Below are 19450 nucleotides of genomic sequence, written 5' to 3'. Positions count from 1 at the left end.
GTATATAGACTGCTTTCTCTCACGTTGTAATAATTAAAGCTAGTGTTTATTGAGGGCTTGCCGGCACTGTGCTAAGCCCTTTGAATTTTTATTATCTCATTTAATCCCCCAAACAACACTATTATAAAGTAGATAGTTTTATCCTCATTTTACTAATAGAGAAACCGATGCTTAGATTAATTGAATTGCCTAGGGTCACACAGCATGACTCAGCCGAAGTCATTGGTGCCTTGGTCCAGCGTCTCTCCCTGGTATGGTTCAGTACATTGTCAGGGCCTCGTTGAGTCAAAGGTAGACAAATCTTCATTGGCCCCTACACTCCGGTTACATTTAGTGGCCTCTGGGCATTCTGCTTAGATGCCTGTGTTTAGGTTGTTTCTTCCTAAAGGTGGCGGTAAAGGGATGTGGGTTTTATAGGCTACAGACTGGCCGTAGGGCACAGGCAGAAAGGGAAGCCAAGTTCTACTAAAGTCCTTAACCCTGCTGTTACGAAGATTTACAACACAACTCTGTGTGATACTTCAGAGCTGCGGTCCCCAAGGCCCGGGCCACAGACGGGTACTGGTCTGTGACCTGTAGGGACCCGGCCACAGAGCTTTGCTGCCCCTCACCGCCCTTGCCCCCCACCATCCATGGGAAAATTGTCTTCCATGAAACCAGTCCCTGGTGCCAAAAAGGTTGGGGACCACTGCTTTAGAGTATGCAAACATGTCCCACATATACATTATCACTCGATCATTTTTATAGTGAAAAAAATGAAGGCTTAGGAAAACCAGGTGAATTTTACTCCTGATGATATGTGCTGCATTACGTGTGTTATACATTAGCAAACAGTCATCAGAGGAGCTGGGTCTATGTGGCAAATGTCATCCAAAGAAATATGTAAATTTTAATGTGCTACAGAAATATAGCATCGTATTGTTGGTGGTGGTGGGTTGTTTCGTGGAAGAACGAGTACTAACAAGTGCTAACATTAGAGGCAGATGATGGGTAAAATTCCAGTTTTGTTACTTCCTAGCTATGTGATCTTAGGGAAGCTTCTTAATTGCTCTGAGCCAGAGGTGTGGTGAAGATTAAATAAAACGATGGATTTTATTACACAGTGTTTAATCTGCTTCTAATCCTATCCAGTATATTTTTCAATTGTAGAAATTCCACTTGAGAATATCTTCCATATTCCTCCCCCTCCCGCCACCCCATTTTGTCATGTCCCATTATATCCTTGAGCATGTGGAGCATATTTATCAGAGCTGTTTTAATGTCCTTATCTGCTAATTCCATCACCACTGTCATTGTTAGGTAGGCTTCTACTGACTGTTTTTAATTCCTGGTCATGGATCACATTTTCTGCTTCTTCCTATGGCTAGTAATTTTTTATTGCATGCTGGACATTGCAAATTTTGGTTTCTGAATGCTGAATTTTATTGTATTCTTTTAAAGAGTGTTAGGCTTTTTCTGGCAGGTAATCACATTGCTTAGGGATTATTTTGATACTTTGAAGTTTTTAAGCACTTTTAGGGCAGGTCAAGAGAAACCATCATTTCAGGGATAATTTGACTCCACTGCTAAGTTGTAGATCCTCTGGGATCTCTAGCAAAGACTCCATGTATTCAATAAAGTCTTTTAACCCTGGCTGGTAGAAATTCATATGATTCATAGCCCTGTGTGAGCTCTGGGAATTGTTTTGCTTACAGTCCTGTCTTGCGAGGTTTCACAGATTAGATTTCAGCCAAAGATTCCAGGGAACCCCTTTGAAGTTTTCTGGAATTCCTTTGTTAGGTAGCTCCCTCCTCTCGGGGGCTTTGCCAGCAAATTCTGGCTGTCTTGGTCTCCTTGAACTCCAGACTCTGTCTGCTCCACTGAGCAAGGCTGGTAAGTTCTCTTTGGGTTCCCCTCCCTGCATCACTACTCAGGAAATTACCTTTGGGAAGAGAGCCTATGTGATGTTAGGGCTCGCCTTGTTTGTTTCCTGCCTCTCAGGATCACAGTCTGTGCCACCTGCTGTCCAATGTCTGAAAATAGTTTCTGATATGTTGTCCCATTTTTAGTTGTTTATGGCAGGAGGCTGATACAGAACAGTCTTACTCCTTCATGCCCAGAAGCAGAAGTTCAAAATGATGGGCTTTGAAAATAAGCAGGTTCAAATAGTAGCTCTGACATTTAATAGATTTATGACTTCAAGCAAGCGAATTCATCTCGCTTGGCCTCAGTTTCCTAATCTCTAAAGTGGGGATAAATATTCCTATTTTTCAAAGTTGTTGTTAGCCTTAAATGAAATAAGGTATATTAAGAACCTAGCCCAGTGCTTGGCTCATAGGAAGGGATCAATTAATGTCAAATATTACTTTTATAATATGGAATGTAAGATTTAGTTGTCTGCAAAGCAGCATAAAAAATAATGACGCTGGGGAGCATTTACTAAAGTATTTCTGGCATGCCCTGCACAGTCTTTTCAATCTCTGTGAAAACTTTTCTTTTCTGTTTTCAGTTCAAGTACATGGGAGCTGCTGAGCCCCAAGGAGAAGATTCTGCTTCTGAGGAAAGATAATGATGGAGAATTCTGGTATTTGACTCCGGGACTTGGGACAAATGTCCTGGTTTATATTTGGACACCCATCCAGCAGGCATTTACTGGGTGTCTCACGTGTGGCAGGGGCTCCCAGCCCAGCAGGGCCAACAGCCCCTGTAAATAAACCGTCACAGTCTCCATGATGAGAGCGGTGACCGCTAGCGTGGAGCTCAGCAGGGGCTCAGGGCAGGCCACCTCCTCCTCTCTGGCTTCCCGTCTTGCTCAATACACTCAACCCCAGGGTTTTGCTGTTCCTGATCCTGAAAAGGAGATGAAGAAGGAACGGACTATAAAGTCTTGCCCAATGATAGGCCCCCTGCCCTGTGTCCCCCAGAGCAGAGTAGCACCACTCCCATCCGGCCTGAAGCTGCTCACCCCTTTTTATGAAAGGCCACCAAGTCTTCCTGAGCTGATGCTACTGCTGAGTGTCTGACAGGAGCCCCATATGGTCCCCTTTGTCTTTGCTTGTCACTGTTACTACTAACGGCAACCCTTGTTCCTATGGATTCCTGTTCTCCCATGAACCGTCCAGTTCAGACTGCTGTGGCCTTCTCTCTTTTGAAAGTCTCTCCCTGAACTCAAGAGCCCTGCAAGGCTGGGCATGGTAGCTCATGCCTGTAATCCCAGCACTTTGGGAGGCTGAGGTGAGAGGTCCGCTAGAGGCCAGATGTTCAAGACCAGCCTGAGCAACATAAGGAGACCTTATCTCTACAAAAAAGTAGAAAAATTAGCCGGGCGTGGTGGCACACACCTGTAGTCCCAGCTACTCAGGAGGCTGGGGCAGCAGGATCGCTTGAGCCTAGGAGTTTGAGGTTGCTGTGAGCTATGAGGATACCACTGCACTCTAGCCTGGGCCACAGAACAATACCCTGTCTCTTAAAAAAAAAAAGAGAGAGAGAGAGAACTCTTTTTCTTGTTGGTATAATTCAGTTCTAGAGCACTGCAAAATTCTGTTGTTTCCATTTTAGGGATAAGTGAACTGAGCATCAGACAATTTCAATAGCATGTCACAGGTCACAAAGTTAGTAAGTAGGGACAAAGATCTTTATCCATTAATGATTGAGAGCTGATCTGTGCAATTCTTATTGAACATTTATAAACCACATGACTAGTTAGGAATGCCTCAGTTCGTGATCCTCCCTACGATGGACTATCACTGGGCTCCAGCCAGCCCCATCTCGTGTCTCCAGGGCCAGCTCAGCTCTGCACAAGAGCTGGGAGGCCGCGGCCGCGGCCTGGGGTGGGGCTGGGCTGCCCACTGCTTAGCTTCACCCTCCCTTCGGCCCTGACGACGAGGCCTCCCCTCGCTCATGCCTTGTGCTGTTCCCGCTCTTCTCCGCAGGATGACACTGCAGGACTTCAAAGCACATTTCAGGCACCTTGTCATCTGTAAACTGACCCCAGGGCTGTTGAGTCAGGAGGTGGGCAAGAAGTGGACGTACACCGTGCGGGAGGGGAGATGGGAGAAGGCGCGCACAGCTGGTGGCCGGATGAAGGCGTGGGGAGGTGAGCGTGTGTGCGCAGGCGCGGGGCCCGGGTGGGGATGCCGGGAGCCGGGCACTGCACCAGCTCTGCGCGCCCAGGCGCATGCGCTGGTCCCCCACTGTGTGCACAGGAGACGTGGGCACTTTGGTCCTAATGCGCACAGAGGCAGAGTCCCCTCGGTCAAGCCGTCAGCTTGTGGGGCCGCCTCTTTGCAGAGCGATGCCCCTTCCCAGGAAGCACAGGCACCAGAAGAGGGTCTGTGACATCTTACTCTGATTTTAGGACAAGGCCAGTGATATGCTAAAGTAACCACCCCTTAAGGGGGCAGGATTGCAACAGTAATTGCATGATAGGTACCCAGCCCTCCCCACCTGGACCCGGGGAGGGACACACCCAGGGATTTTTTGGGCTCACTAGATACCAGAGACAACCAAGTCTCATTCTCAAGCCGGGTAGGTGTGGTGACTGGTCCCTCTCCACAGTGCAGACAGGGAGCCGTCCCTTTGCCAGAAAGGCCTGTGGGGTGTGATCTCAGGGGCCCAGGGTGGGCCCAGCTCTGGCGTCCCCCTCCCACCGCAGTGTTTTCCGCAGAGGCTGAAGCTGCCCTTCAGCTCAGGCTGTGCCCCAGGGAAACGCACAGGCCCCTAGGTTGTGGGCACGTTCTCCTCACTGAGCTGACACGGTCACTTGGTCAGGCTGCAAATGCTTATGGGGCAGGACGTCTGGGTCAGGCACAGAGAGACCACAGTGGTGGGAACAGCTCTGGGTGGGCGTGTCTGTGGAAGAACCCGAGGTGGAAGAGCGGGGAGGGGGGGGGACATAGAGCCAAGGTTGAAGGGATCCCACGCTGTCCCAGTGGGCCTGAGGTGTCCTCAGGCTGCGCACCTCTGAGTGGTCTGGTGAGCGGGATGCTTGGGGACCCAGGGCCTGCTTTCACCTTGCTGTCTTCTGCCCAGGCACATTTTGGAAGAACCCGCAGTTCCTGCTGTCCGTCTGGAGGCCTGAGGAGGGCAGGAGGTCCCTGAGTCCCTGCAGCGTGCTGGTGTCCCTGCTCCAGAAGCCCAGGCACAGGCACCGCACCTGGAAGCCTCACCTTGCCATTGGCTTCTACGTCTTCTGGGTAGGTGGGCCTCAGGGGCCCAGGGAGAATGTGGCCCAGCAGGGGGTCTCCAACAGTTACCGTTTCCCCGTGTTTCCTGTCCTCCTCACCATCCGTCTCTGTCCATAGACCTGGGTACGAATCCTGGCTCAGTCCCTTAGGAACATGGGATCTAGAACAAGTCAGCTCCTCTCACTCGACCATCAGTTTCTTCATCTGTAAAATAGGCACAATGATATTCATGCAAAGGGTAGAAGAAAAGGACATCCTGTGGCGTGCTCGTCATTGTGCCTGGCACATAGTTGTACAATCAATATTGGTTTCCTTTTCCTCTCCCGAGAAGCCAAGGATTCCTTCCCTCACCCTTTTCCAGAATTTCCAATGATGGATTCAAATGTCCCTGGTAGAACAGCAGGTCCTGTGGGAGGGAGGGGGCGTCTGGGTGGAGGGTCTTCTATATCCACTTCTATTCTGGTTTGGGCTTGTGAAAGAGCTGGATTTCCTGCCTAGTGAGAGCTCTCTCCCCTTTTGTTTTTCAGATGAGCAAGGTGAGTTCCACCCTTGCCTGGCTGACCCTGGTTTGGAGTGATGTCCCTTGTGGCCAAGCCACTGTGGGATTCAGTTAGACTGTAGCAGCGTGTACTATGTAAGAAGCTGTGGGAATGTCTGACCATACTGCCAACTGCCTGTGTGTGTGTGTGTGTGTGTGTGTGTGTGTGTGTGTGAAAGTAAAGGACATCTGCTATTCTTTTTATCCAAGGACCCCAAGAAATCCTTATACATTTATAGGGAGGTCTCTGAGCCTGGAGTAGAACCAATAAATTTTAGAATTTATTGAATTCCTGCATAAATACCTAGGGCTAGTATTGAAGGCTGTCACAGCATAGGTAGGATGATAAATCACAATCTTGCCTGAGTTATGAAACCCATAATAAAATAGACCCAAAACATATGGGCAATCAGAGACCATGCAGCCCACCTCCCCAGGGAGAAGGGACAAAGGCTTGGGAAAGTAGGGCAGAGGGACAAGAACAACTCTATGCTTCAGCTGCAGTGGCAGCCTGGAGGGTCAGGTAAGAAGGCCTGAGGTATCCAACCATTATTTTATGTCCCAAAGAAAACAGGAGTGAAAAACTTAATTTTCTCAAGTTGGATTGAATCAAGTAAAGGTATTTTTATAAAGAAACCATTTTGCATTGGCTCTTTTTTCCCCCATATAAGTTCCTCTTTGGGAACACTTAGAGCCCCCAAAGTTGCCTATTCATTTAAAAGGAAAAGTTATTTGTGTCACGCCTACTTCTAAATAGAATTCGGGTCAACTTGCAATAACAAGTGTAAACAAAGGAGAACTGCAAATCACTTACAAAATTAAAAAGGCAAGAAAAAAAGTAATAAATGGATGAGAGCTAGGTAGGCAGTTGATTCTACCAGGAAAACTAAACCCAGGACAGGTACTATGGCTGATTATAAAATTTAGCTCCGAGATTCCTAGTAGCCAAGGTAAAGAGGGCAACTGGATGATTTCCTAATTCTCATTGTTTGATAAAAGAAAGCATGTGTCATCAGGAGATATATTTTGTTAGAGGAGAGAGAGAGAGAGGGAGAGAGAGAATGAGAATGAATATCAGATAAAACAAAACGCGTGCCCAAACAATGTCAGAACCAGCCCTGATTCATGTCTTCTGAGCTTCTGTCCAGTTCTCTTTCCCCTTACAAGGCTGTTTTCACTGAGACAACATGGAATGCCCAGTTTAGCAGGATGTAGGTGTTGTAATGTAAGTGGGGAGATGGTGCTGGTCCTTCTGTATCTGTGACCATAAATCATGCCACAATCAACACTGAAATTGTATGATGCACGTGGAGGTGGCATTAGGAAGTGTAAAGAACATGGGCACTGGAGCTCAGCTGTCCTGAATCCCAGTCTTGGCTGGGACTCTTAGCAACTGGGTGACGACCTAACTTGCCTGAGCCTCAGACTCCTCACCTGTGAAATGGGAACCGCAGGCACAGGGACATTTCTCACATCATTTTGTGTCAGTGTTGTTCATGTAGTGTCAAATCAACTGACGTGTTTATTCAGCTCCCATAGGGTGCCAGCAAAGGTCCCCGCAGTGTGTTCTGGTGTTTTCTCCTCCTCATCCCTTAGTCTTGTCCTCCACTGAGACGCATTGGATTTGGCAGGTCAGAGGCCACATGGTCCTGGCTCCTGGCCAAGGGCCTCAGGCCTGGCTGCAAGCCTTGGGTGATCACCTCCACTGAAGTCTTTCTGTCCTCCACCCACAGGACTACGATGACCGGAAGACACTGCCCCCCGCATTTTTCCAGAGAAGCGCTCCCCTGAGCAAGCCTGCAGTGTTTCTCAAGGAGAAAGAAGTGAATCAGGAACTGTGGCTGCAGCCGGGGACGTACCTCATCGTGCCCTGCTTGTCGGAGGCCCACCAGGAGGCAGAGTTTGTCCTCAGGGTCTTCTCCAGGAAGCACGTCTTCTAGTAAGGACACAAGGCCTCTCCCAGAGGTTGGGGCCCCTCGGGCAGGGGCAGGTGTGGAGGGTGAAGTTTGAAATGGCAGAGGCCATGGTCCCTGCTGCTGAGACGGAAGGGAGATGGGGAGAGCAGGAGACCAGGGCACTCTCTGCACGGAGAACATCTCTCCCTCTTCCTTCCCACTCTCCTTCCGCTAACAAATAGCACATGCTAGGCACAGAGACAAAAAGATGGCACAGCCAGGACCCCTGCCCTCCTGCAGCTCCGGGTCTGGAAAGGACACAGATATATGAGCAGTTACAGATCTTACAGTGCACCCAGTGTAAGCATTTAGACGCACAGGGTCAAAGAGGAGCATCTGAGCCAACCTCCAAGGTCCTGGGGCAAGTAGGGATGGCTTCAGGGAGGAGGGGACTCCTAAGAGAGGCACAGGGCTTATTTGGCTGAGCGAGGCTGTTATTAACTAGCCACTACAGTATGCAGTTGAATTAATATGCACACATCCCAACCAAACTTATTACTTTGACACACCAGTCCTTCGGTGCCAGGGATTTGTTTGTTTTGTTTTGTTTTTTATATCTTGGCCATTGGTAGTTTGACTTGATCTGGGCCTCACTGCCATGTCAGACTACTGATTCTTAGACTGTGAGCAGGAGTAGCCAGACGAGGGTATGGGGAGGTGTGGGCAGTGTGCTGTGCCACGTGGCTGGACTGTGCACTTTAAGGAGAAGTGGCAGGTGAGGGTGAGAGCTGGGCAGGCCCGCGTGGCACCTCAGCTAAGGAACTTGGAACATGAGCTCCCAGGGGAGGGAGAATATTGGTCAAAAAGTTCCCAGGAGGATTCCCAAAAGGAAACTGTCTTTTTTTTCCCCCCCTCAGTGAAATTGGCAACAATTCCAGTGTTGTCTTCGTTAAGGTGAGTAGTCAGGTAGAATTCCACATGGCCGGGACTGTTTTCCAAGCCAGGATGGTGGGTTTCTCCCATCAAGCTAAGGGGCCAGGGGAGGAGGTACACAGATCCTCACAGACCGGATTCTATGGCAAACATACTACATCACTTATGGTGTCCTAAGAGGACCTGGGTTCTGTTGTTTTTGCACCAAGAAAGGGTAGAGAACTGCCCTCTGGTCAGGTCCTCATCACGGAGGTGCACGAGCTACACTTATACTCACTTCTGCTTCTCTCTCAGCCTGGTGTTTCTTTTTCCCAGTTCACTGTTTGTGACTTCCCCCAAAATCAGGGAGAATTGGCAAAACAAGGGATGTTTGTGAATGCTATGGTGTAAAATTAAAGACAATGCAAGGTCAAGATCATGGATTTCAGGGGCCTGGAAGCCATGAGACATTAGTGTGTGCACGAGAGTCCTTTTGTACAGGTCAGCAGTTATGCGTTTCTGAGTGTCTGTTCCTATAGGAGATAGAAGACCAGAATGAAGGGCAGAATGAATTCTTCACCAAAATCTTTGAGAAGGTGAGTGGACCAGGTGTGGTAGAGAGGGATGGGAGGAGCTGGGGACAAGGTGGAAAGTCTCATTTTATGATGTGTGGGTTTGCATCTGCTCGAGGCTGGGTATAAACTGTGACTGGAGGCTACCTGGTCCCCAAACTGCCACTTTCTATCAAAGTCCTCAAGTTTTTAGACAAGTGAGTAGAGTCATTGTCTCCAGAAGGCTCCTTTAAAGTGGTAATCTGTTCATAGAAGCTGCATTGATTAGTTGTAGGAAAAGCAGCCTTGATCTTTCATCCCTGAGAAACTGGGATATAGCAGAGCTGAGAATCAGTGTTGGGGAGGCGAGGGGTGAGGAGGGAGCTTGAGAATGACAAGCTCTGGGGTCGGGGGGTGCATCTGAGGGAAGCCCAAGAGACCAGGCCCTGGATGGGTGGGACCGGCCCGGATCTGGGCCTGGCAGGAGGCCAGAGGTGTAAGTGCAGGGCTCTGGAGGCCACGCTCCATAACCTGCAAGACAGGAAAGGCCAAGAAACGTAATGGAAATCTGGGGTCTGACATTTGAGCAGGTCATTAAAATGGAGAGAACATGAGCTCTTTGTGTCAGTGACATTCCCGATTTAAATTCACAACTTACGTGCCCTCCCTATCTGGAATTTTGCTTAATGTTAGCCAGAGGGGATGAGTCAGAAGCTGACATGTGTTGTTTATAAAAGTTTTCCTCCATACCAGTGGTTTCCAAGCATTTTATCCTGCAGTCCTTTGTCAAATGAATTCTCATAGAACAGTGGTCTTTTTGGCACGAGGGACCAGTTTCATGGAAGACAATTTTTCCACGGAGTGTCTAGTCACATGACCTCTCTGCCATCTAATGAGCCTTCAGGAATGATGATTTTTCTCTTGTTATTCTGCTTTTTCTCTAGTATCCAGAAATTAACGCAGTTCAACTGCAGAACATCCTGAACCACATGCACTGGTCAAGTAAGTGTTTGGAGCCACACTGTAGGATGCAGAGGGGACACGATCTTTCTGAACTCTGTCTCTGTTCCTCTTTCTCTTGGGACATGTGAATTACTGAGCCCGCCCCACCCAGCAGCTATGTTTTACACCAGGGTGGGCTCTGTGGTCTGACAAAGCAATAGAAGAATTCACGCAGCTTTGAACATAGTTTTTGTCTTGTTTTGTTTTGTTTTTGCTTAGTTTGGATGTAGAGATATATGGCAGTGAAAATGATTTCTGCCATTTTGCAACTTTGAAAATAAAAGCTGAGTACTTCTTTCTTGGCATAGCAATTGCTTGTGGAAGAACTGCACCCATTTCCTCAACCTGGGATATAAATATTAGGTATTGACTAGTCTACCCAGGGAGCTCTCTGATGAACTCAGGTTTAAATTGATGAAGCTATAAAAATCTAGAAGGAGAGCACACACCACCTAGATGATGCAAATAGGTGTCGATGCTTTCATACGAAGCTGGGGATAAATTATAAGGAGAGCTTAAAGCCCATATAAAATGTTTTATACATATATCTGGAGTGAGACGAATATGGAAGAAATAGGCTCATTTCTCCAGAGAGGAGAATGAACTTCAAAATGAAAAAAATAAAACAAACAATTAAAAAGTATTTACTACCAATGATAGATGATTGCTTCTCTTTTTTATGGAGCCAAGATTTCAAACCCAGACAAATTATAGTCCAAGCTATTGTACGATTCAGAGTTCAAAAGAATTACCAGGTGGCTTCTGAAAGCCAAATTCCATTACCAGTAAAAGGTCCAGAAGGGAAGACCAGAAATTATAGAACATAAGAATCTTCCTCTCACCTTGCAACCCCTGAAAAAAAAAATTCCAGGGCTGATTCTTGGCTGATTCTAGTTATCTAGAAGAGATGGTTCATACACATTTCAAATTTTTTAAATGTCTTGATCACAAGTATGCAAAGTAGTTTTTCAAAGAATGTATGGGCAGATTGCTTTTATTTAGTCTTAGGACAGGGTTCCTGGATTGATAGATCAGAGAACTATTGTATATTTTAGCAAAATATTTGGTGAAGTCTTCCATAATGAATGGTAAAATGTGGGCTGAAAAATAATAATATTAGATGTAGTCATAACAGATCTTATCACCATTCCCAAGAGTTATACAATAGAAAACCAGAGGGATAATCTGTCTAGTCACAGGTGAGAGTCCAGATGTTTGAATGTTTAGATGAGAGTTTCTAGATTCTGTCCTTGGTCCCATTCACTTTCCCAACTTTTATTAATGTCTTGGAAAAAGACATGGAACATAGGCTTATCGGATCTGCAGATGGCACAGAGCTGGGAGACATCATTTATATAACAGACAGCAGAATTGAAATCCATAATGTTCCCAACAAGCTGTGCCCATACCAAAAAAGGTGAGATGTAGTCAGAAAAATAATAAACCACTGCCATTATGATATTTTTAAAAAATGGTTGCACAAGTTCTTAACAGAAGAGACCTCATTTTTGTGGCAGTTTATGTGAAAGATACTTGTTTAACGGAGTCGACCTTCAGCTTAACATGAGCTAATAGTTTCAATTTGCTGCTAAATTAGCTCATATGAATTCAGGCTGCATTTAAGGGAAGCATTTAGATTTGTGTTTTTGAAATTGTGTTCCAGGAAACATTAAAAACTAACAGGTTTTAGTAAGTGTTCCATGAAATAAAAGGGGTTAGGCTCTGTGGTCAGTGGTACTTGGGTCCTCATTACCTGTCCTATGTGAGGTCCATGGTGAATGGAGAAAAGGATCTATGGCTACAAAATATCCCACATTTAGTTGACCACAAAACTCGATTTCTGCAGATCATTTCCCTTGGAATATGATTTGGGAAATTCTGACCAAAAACTTTGGAAGTGATAGGTCCATTGTATTCTGTTTAACCAAATTGCATCTGAAGGATTGTGTTCAAGTCTTGGTACCATATTCTGGAGAGATACCTGCAAAGTATCGGGTCCAGAAAGAGGTGGTGAAGGTTAGGAAACCACCCCCGATCCCCACTCTGTCCACTGCTCTCCCTCTCACTCTTCCCAGCCCTGCTACGCGGTGGTCGTTAGACTTGTGGCCAGTGGTGCAGCAAGGCCTCTTCCTGCTCAGGACAGGGGTGGGCAGCCCTGGGGCCAGCCCCCTGCACTCTTTCTGCTCCTTTTCAGGTCTGGGGAGCGCACAGCCCTTCTTCAGCCTTGAAGCCTGCCAGGCGATCCTGGCCATGCTGGACGTATCTTTTCAGGTTTGTGGGTGGATGCTGCGCTGCTGGTTGAGAGCTTCACACAGGGTTTGAGTCCCAACCCCAGCCCTTACTAGTTGTGGGATCTTGGACAGGTCACTGGGCCTCACTGTGCCTCCAGGTGCTCCTCTGAAGCATGTGCTCCGTAGGATTGATGTGGAAACGCAAATGGGATGACACGGGAAAAGTGCTGATGACAGAGCCATCATCTAATAGATGATCAATGTTAGGTGATCAATATTAGCTACCCTCAACAATAACCTCATTTCCTGAGAGTGAGGATGAAGCGGCTGCAAGGTGATGTTGGTTAACGCCTCTCCAGGTGTAAAGAGCCTTTGCAAAGGCCTTGGGGCCCTCCATTTTCCATCTGGTGACCCAGAGGTTGCTGTCCCCCTTTGCAGATCAGGAAGCCAGGGCTCAGAGAAGTGAAACAGCATACCATGAACTCAGCTTTCCTGGTTCTTAGCCCTGCAATGTTCCTAGCAAACACTCTGCCTCTCTAAGTGCACAATTTTAATCAAAGTTTTGTTATCCATGCTACAGAGAGGCATATAGAGTGATAGTCTGACGGGGGCTGTAAAAACAAAAGCAGTCTGGAGAAACTCAGAGACAGCGTGGGATGGTGGTTAGGTGTACAGGCATCGGAGCAGGTCTGAGCCCTGTCACCAGCTGTGAACTTGGACGAGAACACAACCTCCCTGAGGGCTCATTTCACCCCCTAGAACATGGGGGAATGAAGCCTACCTCACCTGCTAGGCATAAATGAAGTAACACAGATAGTAAGTGTGTAACAGGGCTACACCCACGGTGAGGGCTCCGAGGTGGTGCGTGGTGGTGTTTTGATCCAGTCTCTGATGCCAGGGGTAGCAAGACATGGTCTACAAAAGTAACCATTAAACTTTGAAAACATAAGAGGCCCCCGTAGCCACAGTATGCCTGATTCCTTCTGTAAGCTGGTTCTTAAACAATGAGAAAAGGTTGCTGATTTTTATTTAAATGGCATCAAATTGGCCATGTCAAAAATATCTGCTTCACTAAATGCTAACTGTGGTCACTACCATCATCACCTCATTGTCATCACTTCTCCCAGTGCTGCTGTGTTCTGCCTCGTTCTGTCCTTTCCGAGCAAGGGCAAAGGACCCCTGGGCTGGACTGGCCAGGGGGATGTCAGACATTGAACGGGGCCATCCACAGATTGCACACTGCTGTGCAGGGCCGATCGCGGCCTCCAGAGCATGGGTGGAACTGTCCCCGGCAGCTTTTACCTTAACCTCTTATCAGCTTAATGCGTCGGGTACGGTGAGCATCCAGGAATTCAGGGACCTGTGGAAGCAGCTAATGCGCTATCAGGTAAGAACAAGCCTTACCACACCTCTGCAGAGGGTGGTGCAGAAATGGCAATTCTGCAAAGCTATCAAACACAGCTCTCCCCTGCAGCCCTTTATATCCAACTCACCAAATCTCCACTCCCCGGCCAGTGAGCCTTTCCTCCTTCTCACTCTCCCAAGCTCAGACAGCCTGTTGCACTAGTCTCCTGAATTTCCAAAACACGTATCTCACCATGTTGCTTCCTTTCAAAAAGCTTTTTAAGGCTCTCTGTTGGCTTCAGAGACAGTCCAAACTCCTAGCACGCTTGGCATTTAAAGTCCCTCATAAATTGGCTCTGCCCCACTCTTCCCGTCATTGCTCACAACTCGCAATTCTCCCACTTGTCCCCTGAGTCAAACAGTTGGAACCACTTCAAAGTGTGGCTAATGCACTTAGTACATTCACCTACACCCAGACTGTCTACACCTGTGACAAAGGGACCTTTCCCTTTCTCAGCAGCCCCGTTCCATAAGAAATGTGAGGTAGTGGGATCCTGGCATGGACCCTCCGCCACATCCTTGTCCTGGTGGCAGGACCTGCTGGGGGAGCCTCAGACGTCCCTGACAGTGTCCCTGCAGCGCTGGCATTGGGGCACGTTGGGGCTCTCAGTGGGTGCTTGGAAGTGCCTGGCTTCCTTAGCCTTTGGTTTTGGTTCTTCGCAGGAGGTTTTCCACAAGCAAGATAAAGACGGATCAGGCTACCTGAACTGGGCACAGTTGCGGGCCGCCATGAGGGAGGCAGGTAGGCACGGGAGGAGCGGGTGTGCCAGGCTTCCGGGCCCGCACAGGCAGGTGCACGCTGGCAGGGAGGAGGCGGTGCGGGCTGTTCTGAAGTGACTGATACGCAGCGTGACTCCCAGAGACACGGATCGGCACATAACACAAACATTCGTTGTTATTGTCACCGTGATCAAAGCTAATTTACTGAGGGCTGGCACATCCAGGTTCTCACTTAATCTTCAACAACACCTTGTTATAATCCCCAGTTGACACAGGAAGAAACTGAAGCTCAGAGAAGTTAAGTAACTTGCCTGGGGTTCAAATCCAGGCCCACCAGGCTCCAAAGCAGATGCTCTTGACCCTGAGCAGACTGCCTCCTGCCTTGAAGTCCTCATGCAGCTTGCCTAACGGGGCAGGGGTAGGGGATGGGGAGAAAATAAAATAAATTGATTAATTAAACAATTCAAAATGAGCTCCATAAAAGAGCTCCATGCTAGCAGGATTCAGGTCCCTGAAGTGGAGGGACCACTTAAGGGCCGTGGGCGGGAGGGGAGCGGGGTGCAGGACCCCAGCACCCACGGCGGGAGGCTGTGCTCGCTGCAGGAATCGTGCTCAGCGACGACGTGTGCCAGCTGATGCTTATCCGCTACGGCGGCCCCAGCCTCCAGATGGACTTCGTCAGCTTCGTGCACCTGATGCTGCGTGTGGAGAACATGGAGGGTGAGCTGGCGGGAAGGAGGGCGGGCCAGGGCTTCCTCCGCACGGCCGTGACCGGCCACTTGTCCCTAGTTCAAGCACGGGGGAGGACAGCTGCCAGCCCAGAAACAGCAGGCCAGGGGAGCTGTGGGAACCTGGCCACGTGCCCGGGAGACGTGGCCACATCTACCCACACTATTCATGCCCTGCCTTGTTCCAGAGGCAAAGGTTGGAAGTAGCTCAGTTAGGATATGTGTGGCTGCATGTGGTTTTATACACAGGCAGAAATTGGGTTCCCTCACGTTTTCAGCGTGGATGTGGTTAAGGTGAGGAGATGAATGGGAGGAAGTAGATCATAATGTTTCCAACACACACACAAGTTAACTGTGTTCCTTTCTGCTGTGTTTTCACAGAAGTTTTCCAAAACTTAACCCAAGATGGCAAAGGAATATACCTCGAGAAGCCAGAGGTAAGACTTTCCCCAAGGAGGTGGCTGACGTCTTCTTAGGTAGAGGTGGCCATTGCTGGGCTCTGGTGACGGAGGGCCCTGGGGACCCTTCGTTCTACTGAGTTTGAGGCTTAGCACTGCATTCATTGTACTCATTCATTCATTCATCCATTAACTATCTACTGAGCATCCACTTTGTACTAGACACGTATAAAGGGAACAGGGGACTGACTTAGTATATCCAGTATATGTGATCACCATAATGCCACATGGCAGAGCCACAAAACTTCGCCAGCCTACAGTAGCACTTGTTTAGCTCCTGAGTCGCATGGCCAGGAGTCTGTGGATCTTGGCTGGCTTGCTCATGCATCTGTGAGTTTGCTGGGGGTTTTGCTGGGTACCTTAATTGAAGAAACTCTGACCAGGCCTGCCCTTCTCAGGACAATGACAGAAGCACAGGAAAGCCAGTTTAAACACGCAAGGCCTCTGAGATCAAGGCTCTGATCTGGCACACCTGCAACTCATCCTCTTGTCCAAAGCAAGTCACATGGTCAAGCCCGTTTCTGAGAGATGGGGAAAGCACCTCCTCCTCTTCCACATCACTTGGCAGACATGGCAGGGCATGGACACAGAGAGGGGCAAGGAGCTCTAGCACAGACAGTAATGGGAGAGCTAGTCTAGATAGGGGGTCCCCCAAGGCCTTTCTGGAGGAGAAGGCATTGAAGTTGAAACCTCGAAGACATTCATTTGTTGAATGAATGAGGTGATATGTCTTGGAGAGGACAAAGTCATGTATGGCACCAGTTGTCTTCCCTGACCATTCCAAATGCACTGATTTATGGAGCACCTGCTAGGTGCCAGGTGTGGTGCTAGGTAATATTCACTGCAAGGATATTGGAGTCTGGAGTTGAAATATCTGCTCTTCTTTTTTCTGCAATACTTCCTCTGTTTGGGCTGCTTAGAAAGGATTCTGCAAAAGCTGGGGTATCTCCCTTGATCTCAAATGTCCATTCTATGGAATAGCCTAAGAGGTAGGGACCCTCAGCCTGTGTCTCCCTTCAGTCACACCAATGTGTACATATGAAGATGGGATTCAGCTGGAGGGACAACGGCTAGAATCTTCTCGGCCCAGCCCCAAACTGCTGAGCCCCACACCCAGCTGCTGAAGCATCAGTTCCTGATCCCAGGCACTCCTTTCCCAGTGGCAGGCTCAGAGATGGGGGAACGGGGGGGACATGAGTCTGGCACCTGAAACAGGATGGCCCACAGCTTCATCAGGCTCCAGCAAAGCAAAGTGCTGAACTGGACAGGTCTGAGTTGAAGCCACAGCACTCCTTGTTACTAGCTACGGGACCTTAGGCAAATCGCACTACCCCTCTGGGGCCTCAGCTGCCCCACCTGTGAAATGAGTGGGGCTCGGTGGTCTCTGAGATCACCTCCAGCTCTGACCATCTCAGCGCAATGAGGATGAGACCAGCAGGACCACCCAGGGTCTGCAGGAAATGGAAGCCACCTTGTTGGAATTTCACTCTGGGGCTTTCTCTGACACCGCTGGTAACGTCACCATTATCAGCTTGATCATCGGCATCATCATTTTGATGGATTGGGTTGGGGAGTGGTTTCCCCAGAGGTCCCCTCTATGTGAGTTAGAGGGATCCTTCATCACACCCACATAAAGCTGTCAGACCCAGGGGCCCATAAGTGTAAACACATAGAATATGCTCTAATGGATTTCTGCTACCCAGTCTGCACACCTGCACGGAGCTGGCACGAGCTTGCCAAATTGCATTCATGGGAAAAAAATTCATTGAGAATTGAATACAGAATCAGCCTCTATCTTGGCTGTCATCATTCATAGGCGCCGTGAGAAGTCAAGGTTGATTATATTTCGGGTTGATATATACTTACTAATGGCTGGTGTGGTCCCTCTGGCTAAACCATCCATTAATGTCCTGTCTCCATGACTCCCCGGGAGTGAGGGGGAGGAGGCCCAAGTGAGAGGTAGGTCTGAACTGACCTTCCTTTGCTTTCTCATCACGTCCAGTGGCTGATGTTGATACTGTACTCCTGAGAAGGCTGGAGCCCCGTCTGCTCTTACTGCGGACTCTGCATATGGCCCAAGGGCAGCCTTTGGCTGAGACCAGCCCATACCCACCCGGCTTACTGTTCTTCAGGACCATGTCACCAGCCATCGCCTTCTCAGCTGGGAAGATTTCTCTTCTGTGGCTGTCTCCTTTGGATGACCAGCATGTGGAGAGGGAAGGGTGGCAGTAGAAATTGCCTTGGATTTGTAAAGGCCAGGTTTCTTTCCCTGTGACCACAACCTTGTCACAAGCAGGGATGCTGCCTGATGTGGCCTGAGCAATCTGACTCCAAAGCTGGTGCACGTAGCCTCTATACACACTGCCTCCGTGGCTGCCCAACTCAATGACCTCAGACATGCCAAGTGTCATCACCTGGGTAATAGTCTAGGTGTCAGGGTCTGAAGAGGGAATGATATATCCTTGATATCTATGCCAGCATTTGTAAATTGGTAGAGACATAGCCTTTCAAGTGGGCTTTCAAGAACACATAAAATAAGAGAAATGGCAGGGTCCAGGCTGGTGGGCTGTCTCTGGCATCTGAGGTCACTGGGTAGCGCCTGCTGACAGTATCTCCAGATGATTGGATTTGGAGGAACCCAGTGGATTTAAAACACTTGAGTTCTCAAAGAGCTTCCAGCCTGTGACTGATGTCAGTCTGTTTACTTAACCTATAGACTATCAGATCCATTTCAAATCAATCCAGAAATTCTCTGTGTACCTACTTCAAAAAAGAACAACAAATCCATGCTAAATTGTATAGTCAATCAGTGGGTGGTTGGTATATCTGATTTTTTGAATTATCATGATACATCATTTTTGTGGCATCCCTACCAACCCTGAATACAGATGTCAAACCAGAAAAAAGACCATTTTCCAAAGTCCATGCATTTTATTCACAGGTTAACACCTCAGAGCCAGTCGTTATCTGAGGTTAAGCCTCTCAATTCTGAAAATCCAAAATTTAAAATGCTCCAAAATATGAAATTTTGAGCACTGACATGACACTCAAAGGAATTTCGGGATTTGAGATGTTCAACTCACAAGTATATAATGCAAATATTCCAAAATCTGAAAAAGCTGAAATCTGAAACATTTCTGGTCCCAAGCATTTTAGATAAGGGATACTCAATCTGTATTCTAGTCACTATTAATTTACAAACAATTCTCACTAGAATGGCTGTCTGGTTTCCAAGTCTATAGCAGACCAACGGAGGAAGCTGAGTGAGGGGATGAAATCGTGTCCACTGGGAGCAGAACCACCGGAGATTTGCCCTCCTGACAGATGGGTACCGCACCCGACAGAAGGAACACTGCGGAGCATGGTGTAACGAGGCAGAAAAGTATTTTCTTTAGGAAAAACCTTGTGTTTATTCCAAATGATAAGATGTAAAATGGTTTGCCACAAAGTGCCAGATACATGAGGAATTACTGTTTTTATAATATAAATAATGATCATGCATTTATAGCCTAAAAGATTTTTATGTCTATTTGTTCCTACCTTTGTCTTTAGATTCCACTGTTGTAAATAGTTGTTTTAATAAAACAGTTTTGGCTTGGTCCATGAAGACAGTTTTGGAGGTTTTTGGGGGGTGAAGGGAAGGTGATACCATCATCCCTGTTTATGATACTTGGATCTATTTCCAAATTAAGTCTGATAGAGCGCCCCCTGCTGGCGTCTTGGCAGTCTGAGCTGCCCTCCTGTGTCACTCAGCTGTTCCCCTCACTCCCCTGAGTCCATGTGTCACTGTGGCAACTCAGAGATGACCTGTCTTTGCTGACCTCCCCTGATTTCCTCCAACACCCC

The 19450-nt window shown here is 48.0% G+C and overlaps 1 protein-coding gene across 1 annotated transcript in view; it reads left to right on the top strand.

Moving 5' to 3' along the window:
* Positions 1-19162, top strand: part of CAPN14 (calpain 14) — a 41431-nt gene extending 22269 nt beyond the window's left edge. The window contains exons 9-22 of the mRNA XM_045548865.1: positions 2489-2563; positions 3912-4075; positions 5011-5174; positions 5693-5701; positions 7437-7642; positions 8516-8552; positions 9050-9106; positions 10006-10063; positions 12258-12322; positions 13613-13681; positions 14362-14440; positions 15022-15138; positions 15528-15583; positions 17607-19162. Of these exons, the coding sequence (XP_045404821.1) occupies positions 2489-2563; positions 3912-4075; positions 5011-5174; positions 5693-5701; positions 7437-7642; positions 8516-8552; positions 9050-9106; positions 10006-10063; positions 12258-12322; positions 13613-13681; positions 14362-14440; positions 15022-15138; positions 15528-15583; positions 17607-17633 (1183 nt within the window). The 3' untranslated portion in view covers positions 17634-19162. The remainder of the gene's footprint in view (positions 1-2488; positions 2564-3911; positions 4076-5010; positions 5175-5692; positions 5702-7436; positions 7643-8515; positions 8553-9049; positions 9107-10005; positions 10064-12257; positions 12323-13612; positions 13682-14361; positions 14441-15021; positions 15139-15527; positions 15584-17606) is intronic.
* The last annotated feature ends 288 nt before the right edge of the window (positions 19163-19450 follow it).

This window comes from Lemur catta, chromosome 4, assembly GCF_020740605.2.
Source record: "Lemur catta isolate mLemCat1 chromosome 4, mLemCat1.pri, whole genome shotgun sequence".
Lineage (NCBI taxonomy): Eukaryota > Metazoa > Chordata > Mammalia > Primates > Lemuridae > Lemur > Lemur catta.
Note: the sequence above shows the minus strand (reverse complement) of the source record. Positions and strands in the feature narration are given on the sequence as shown.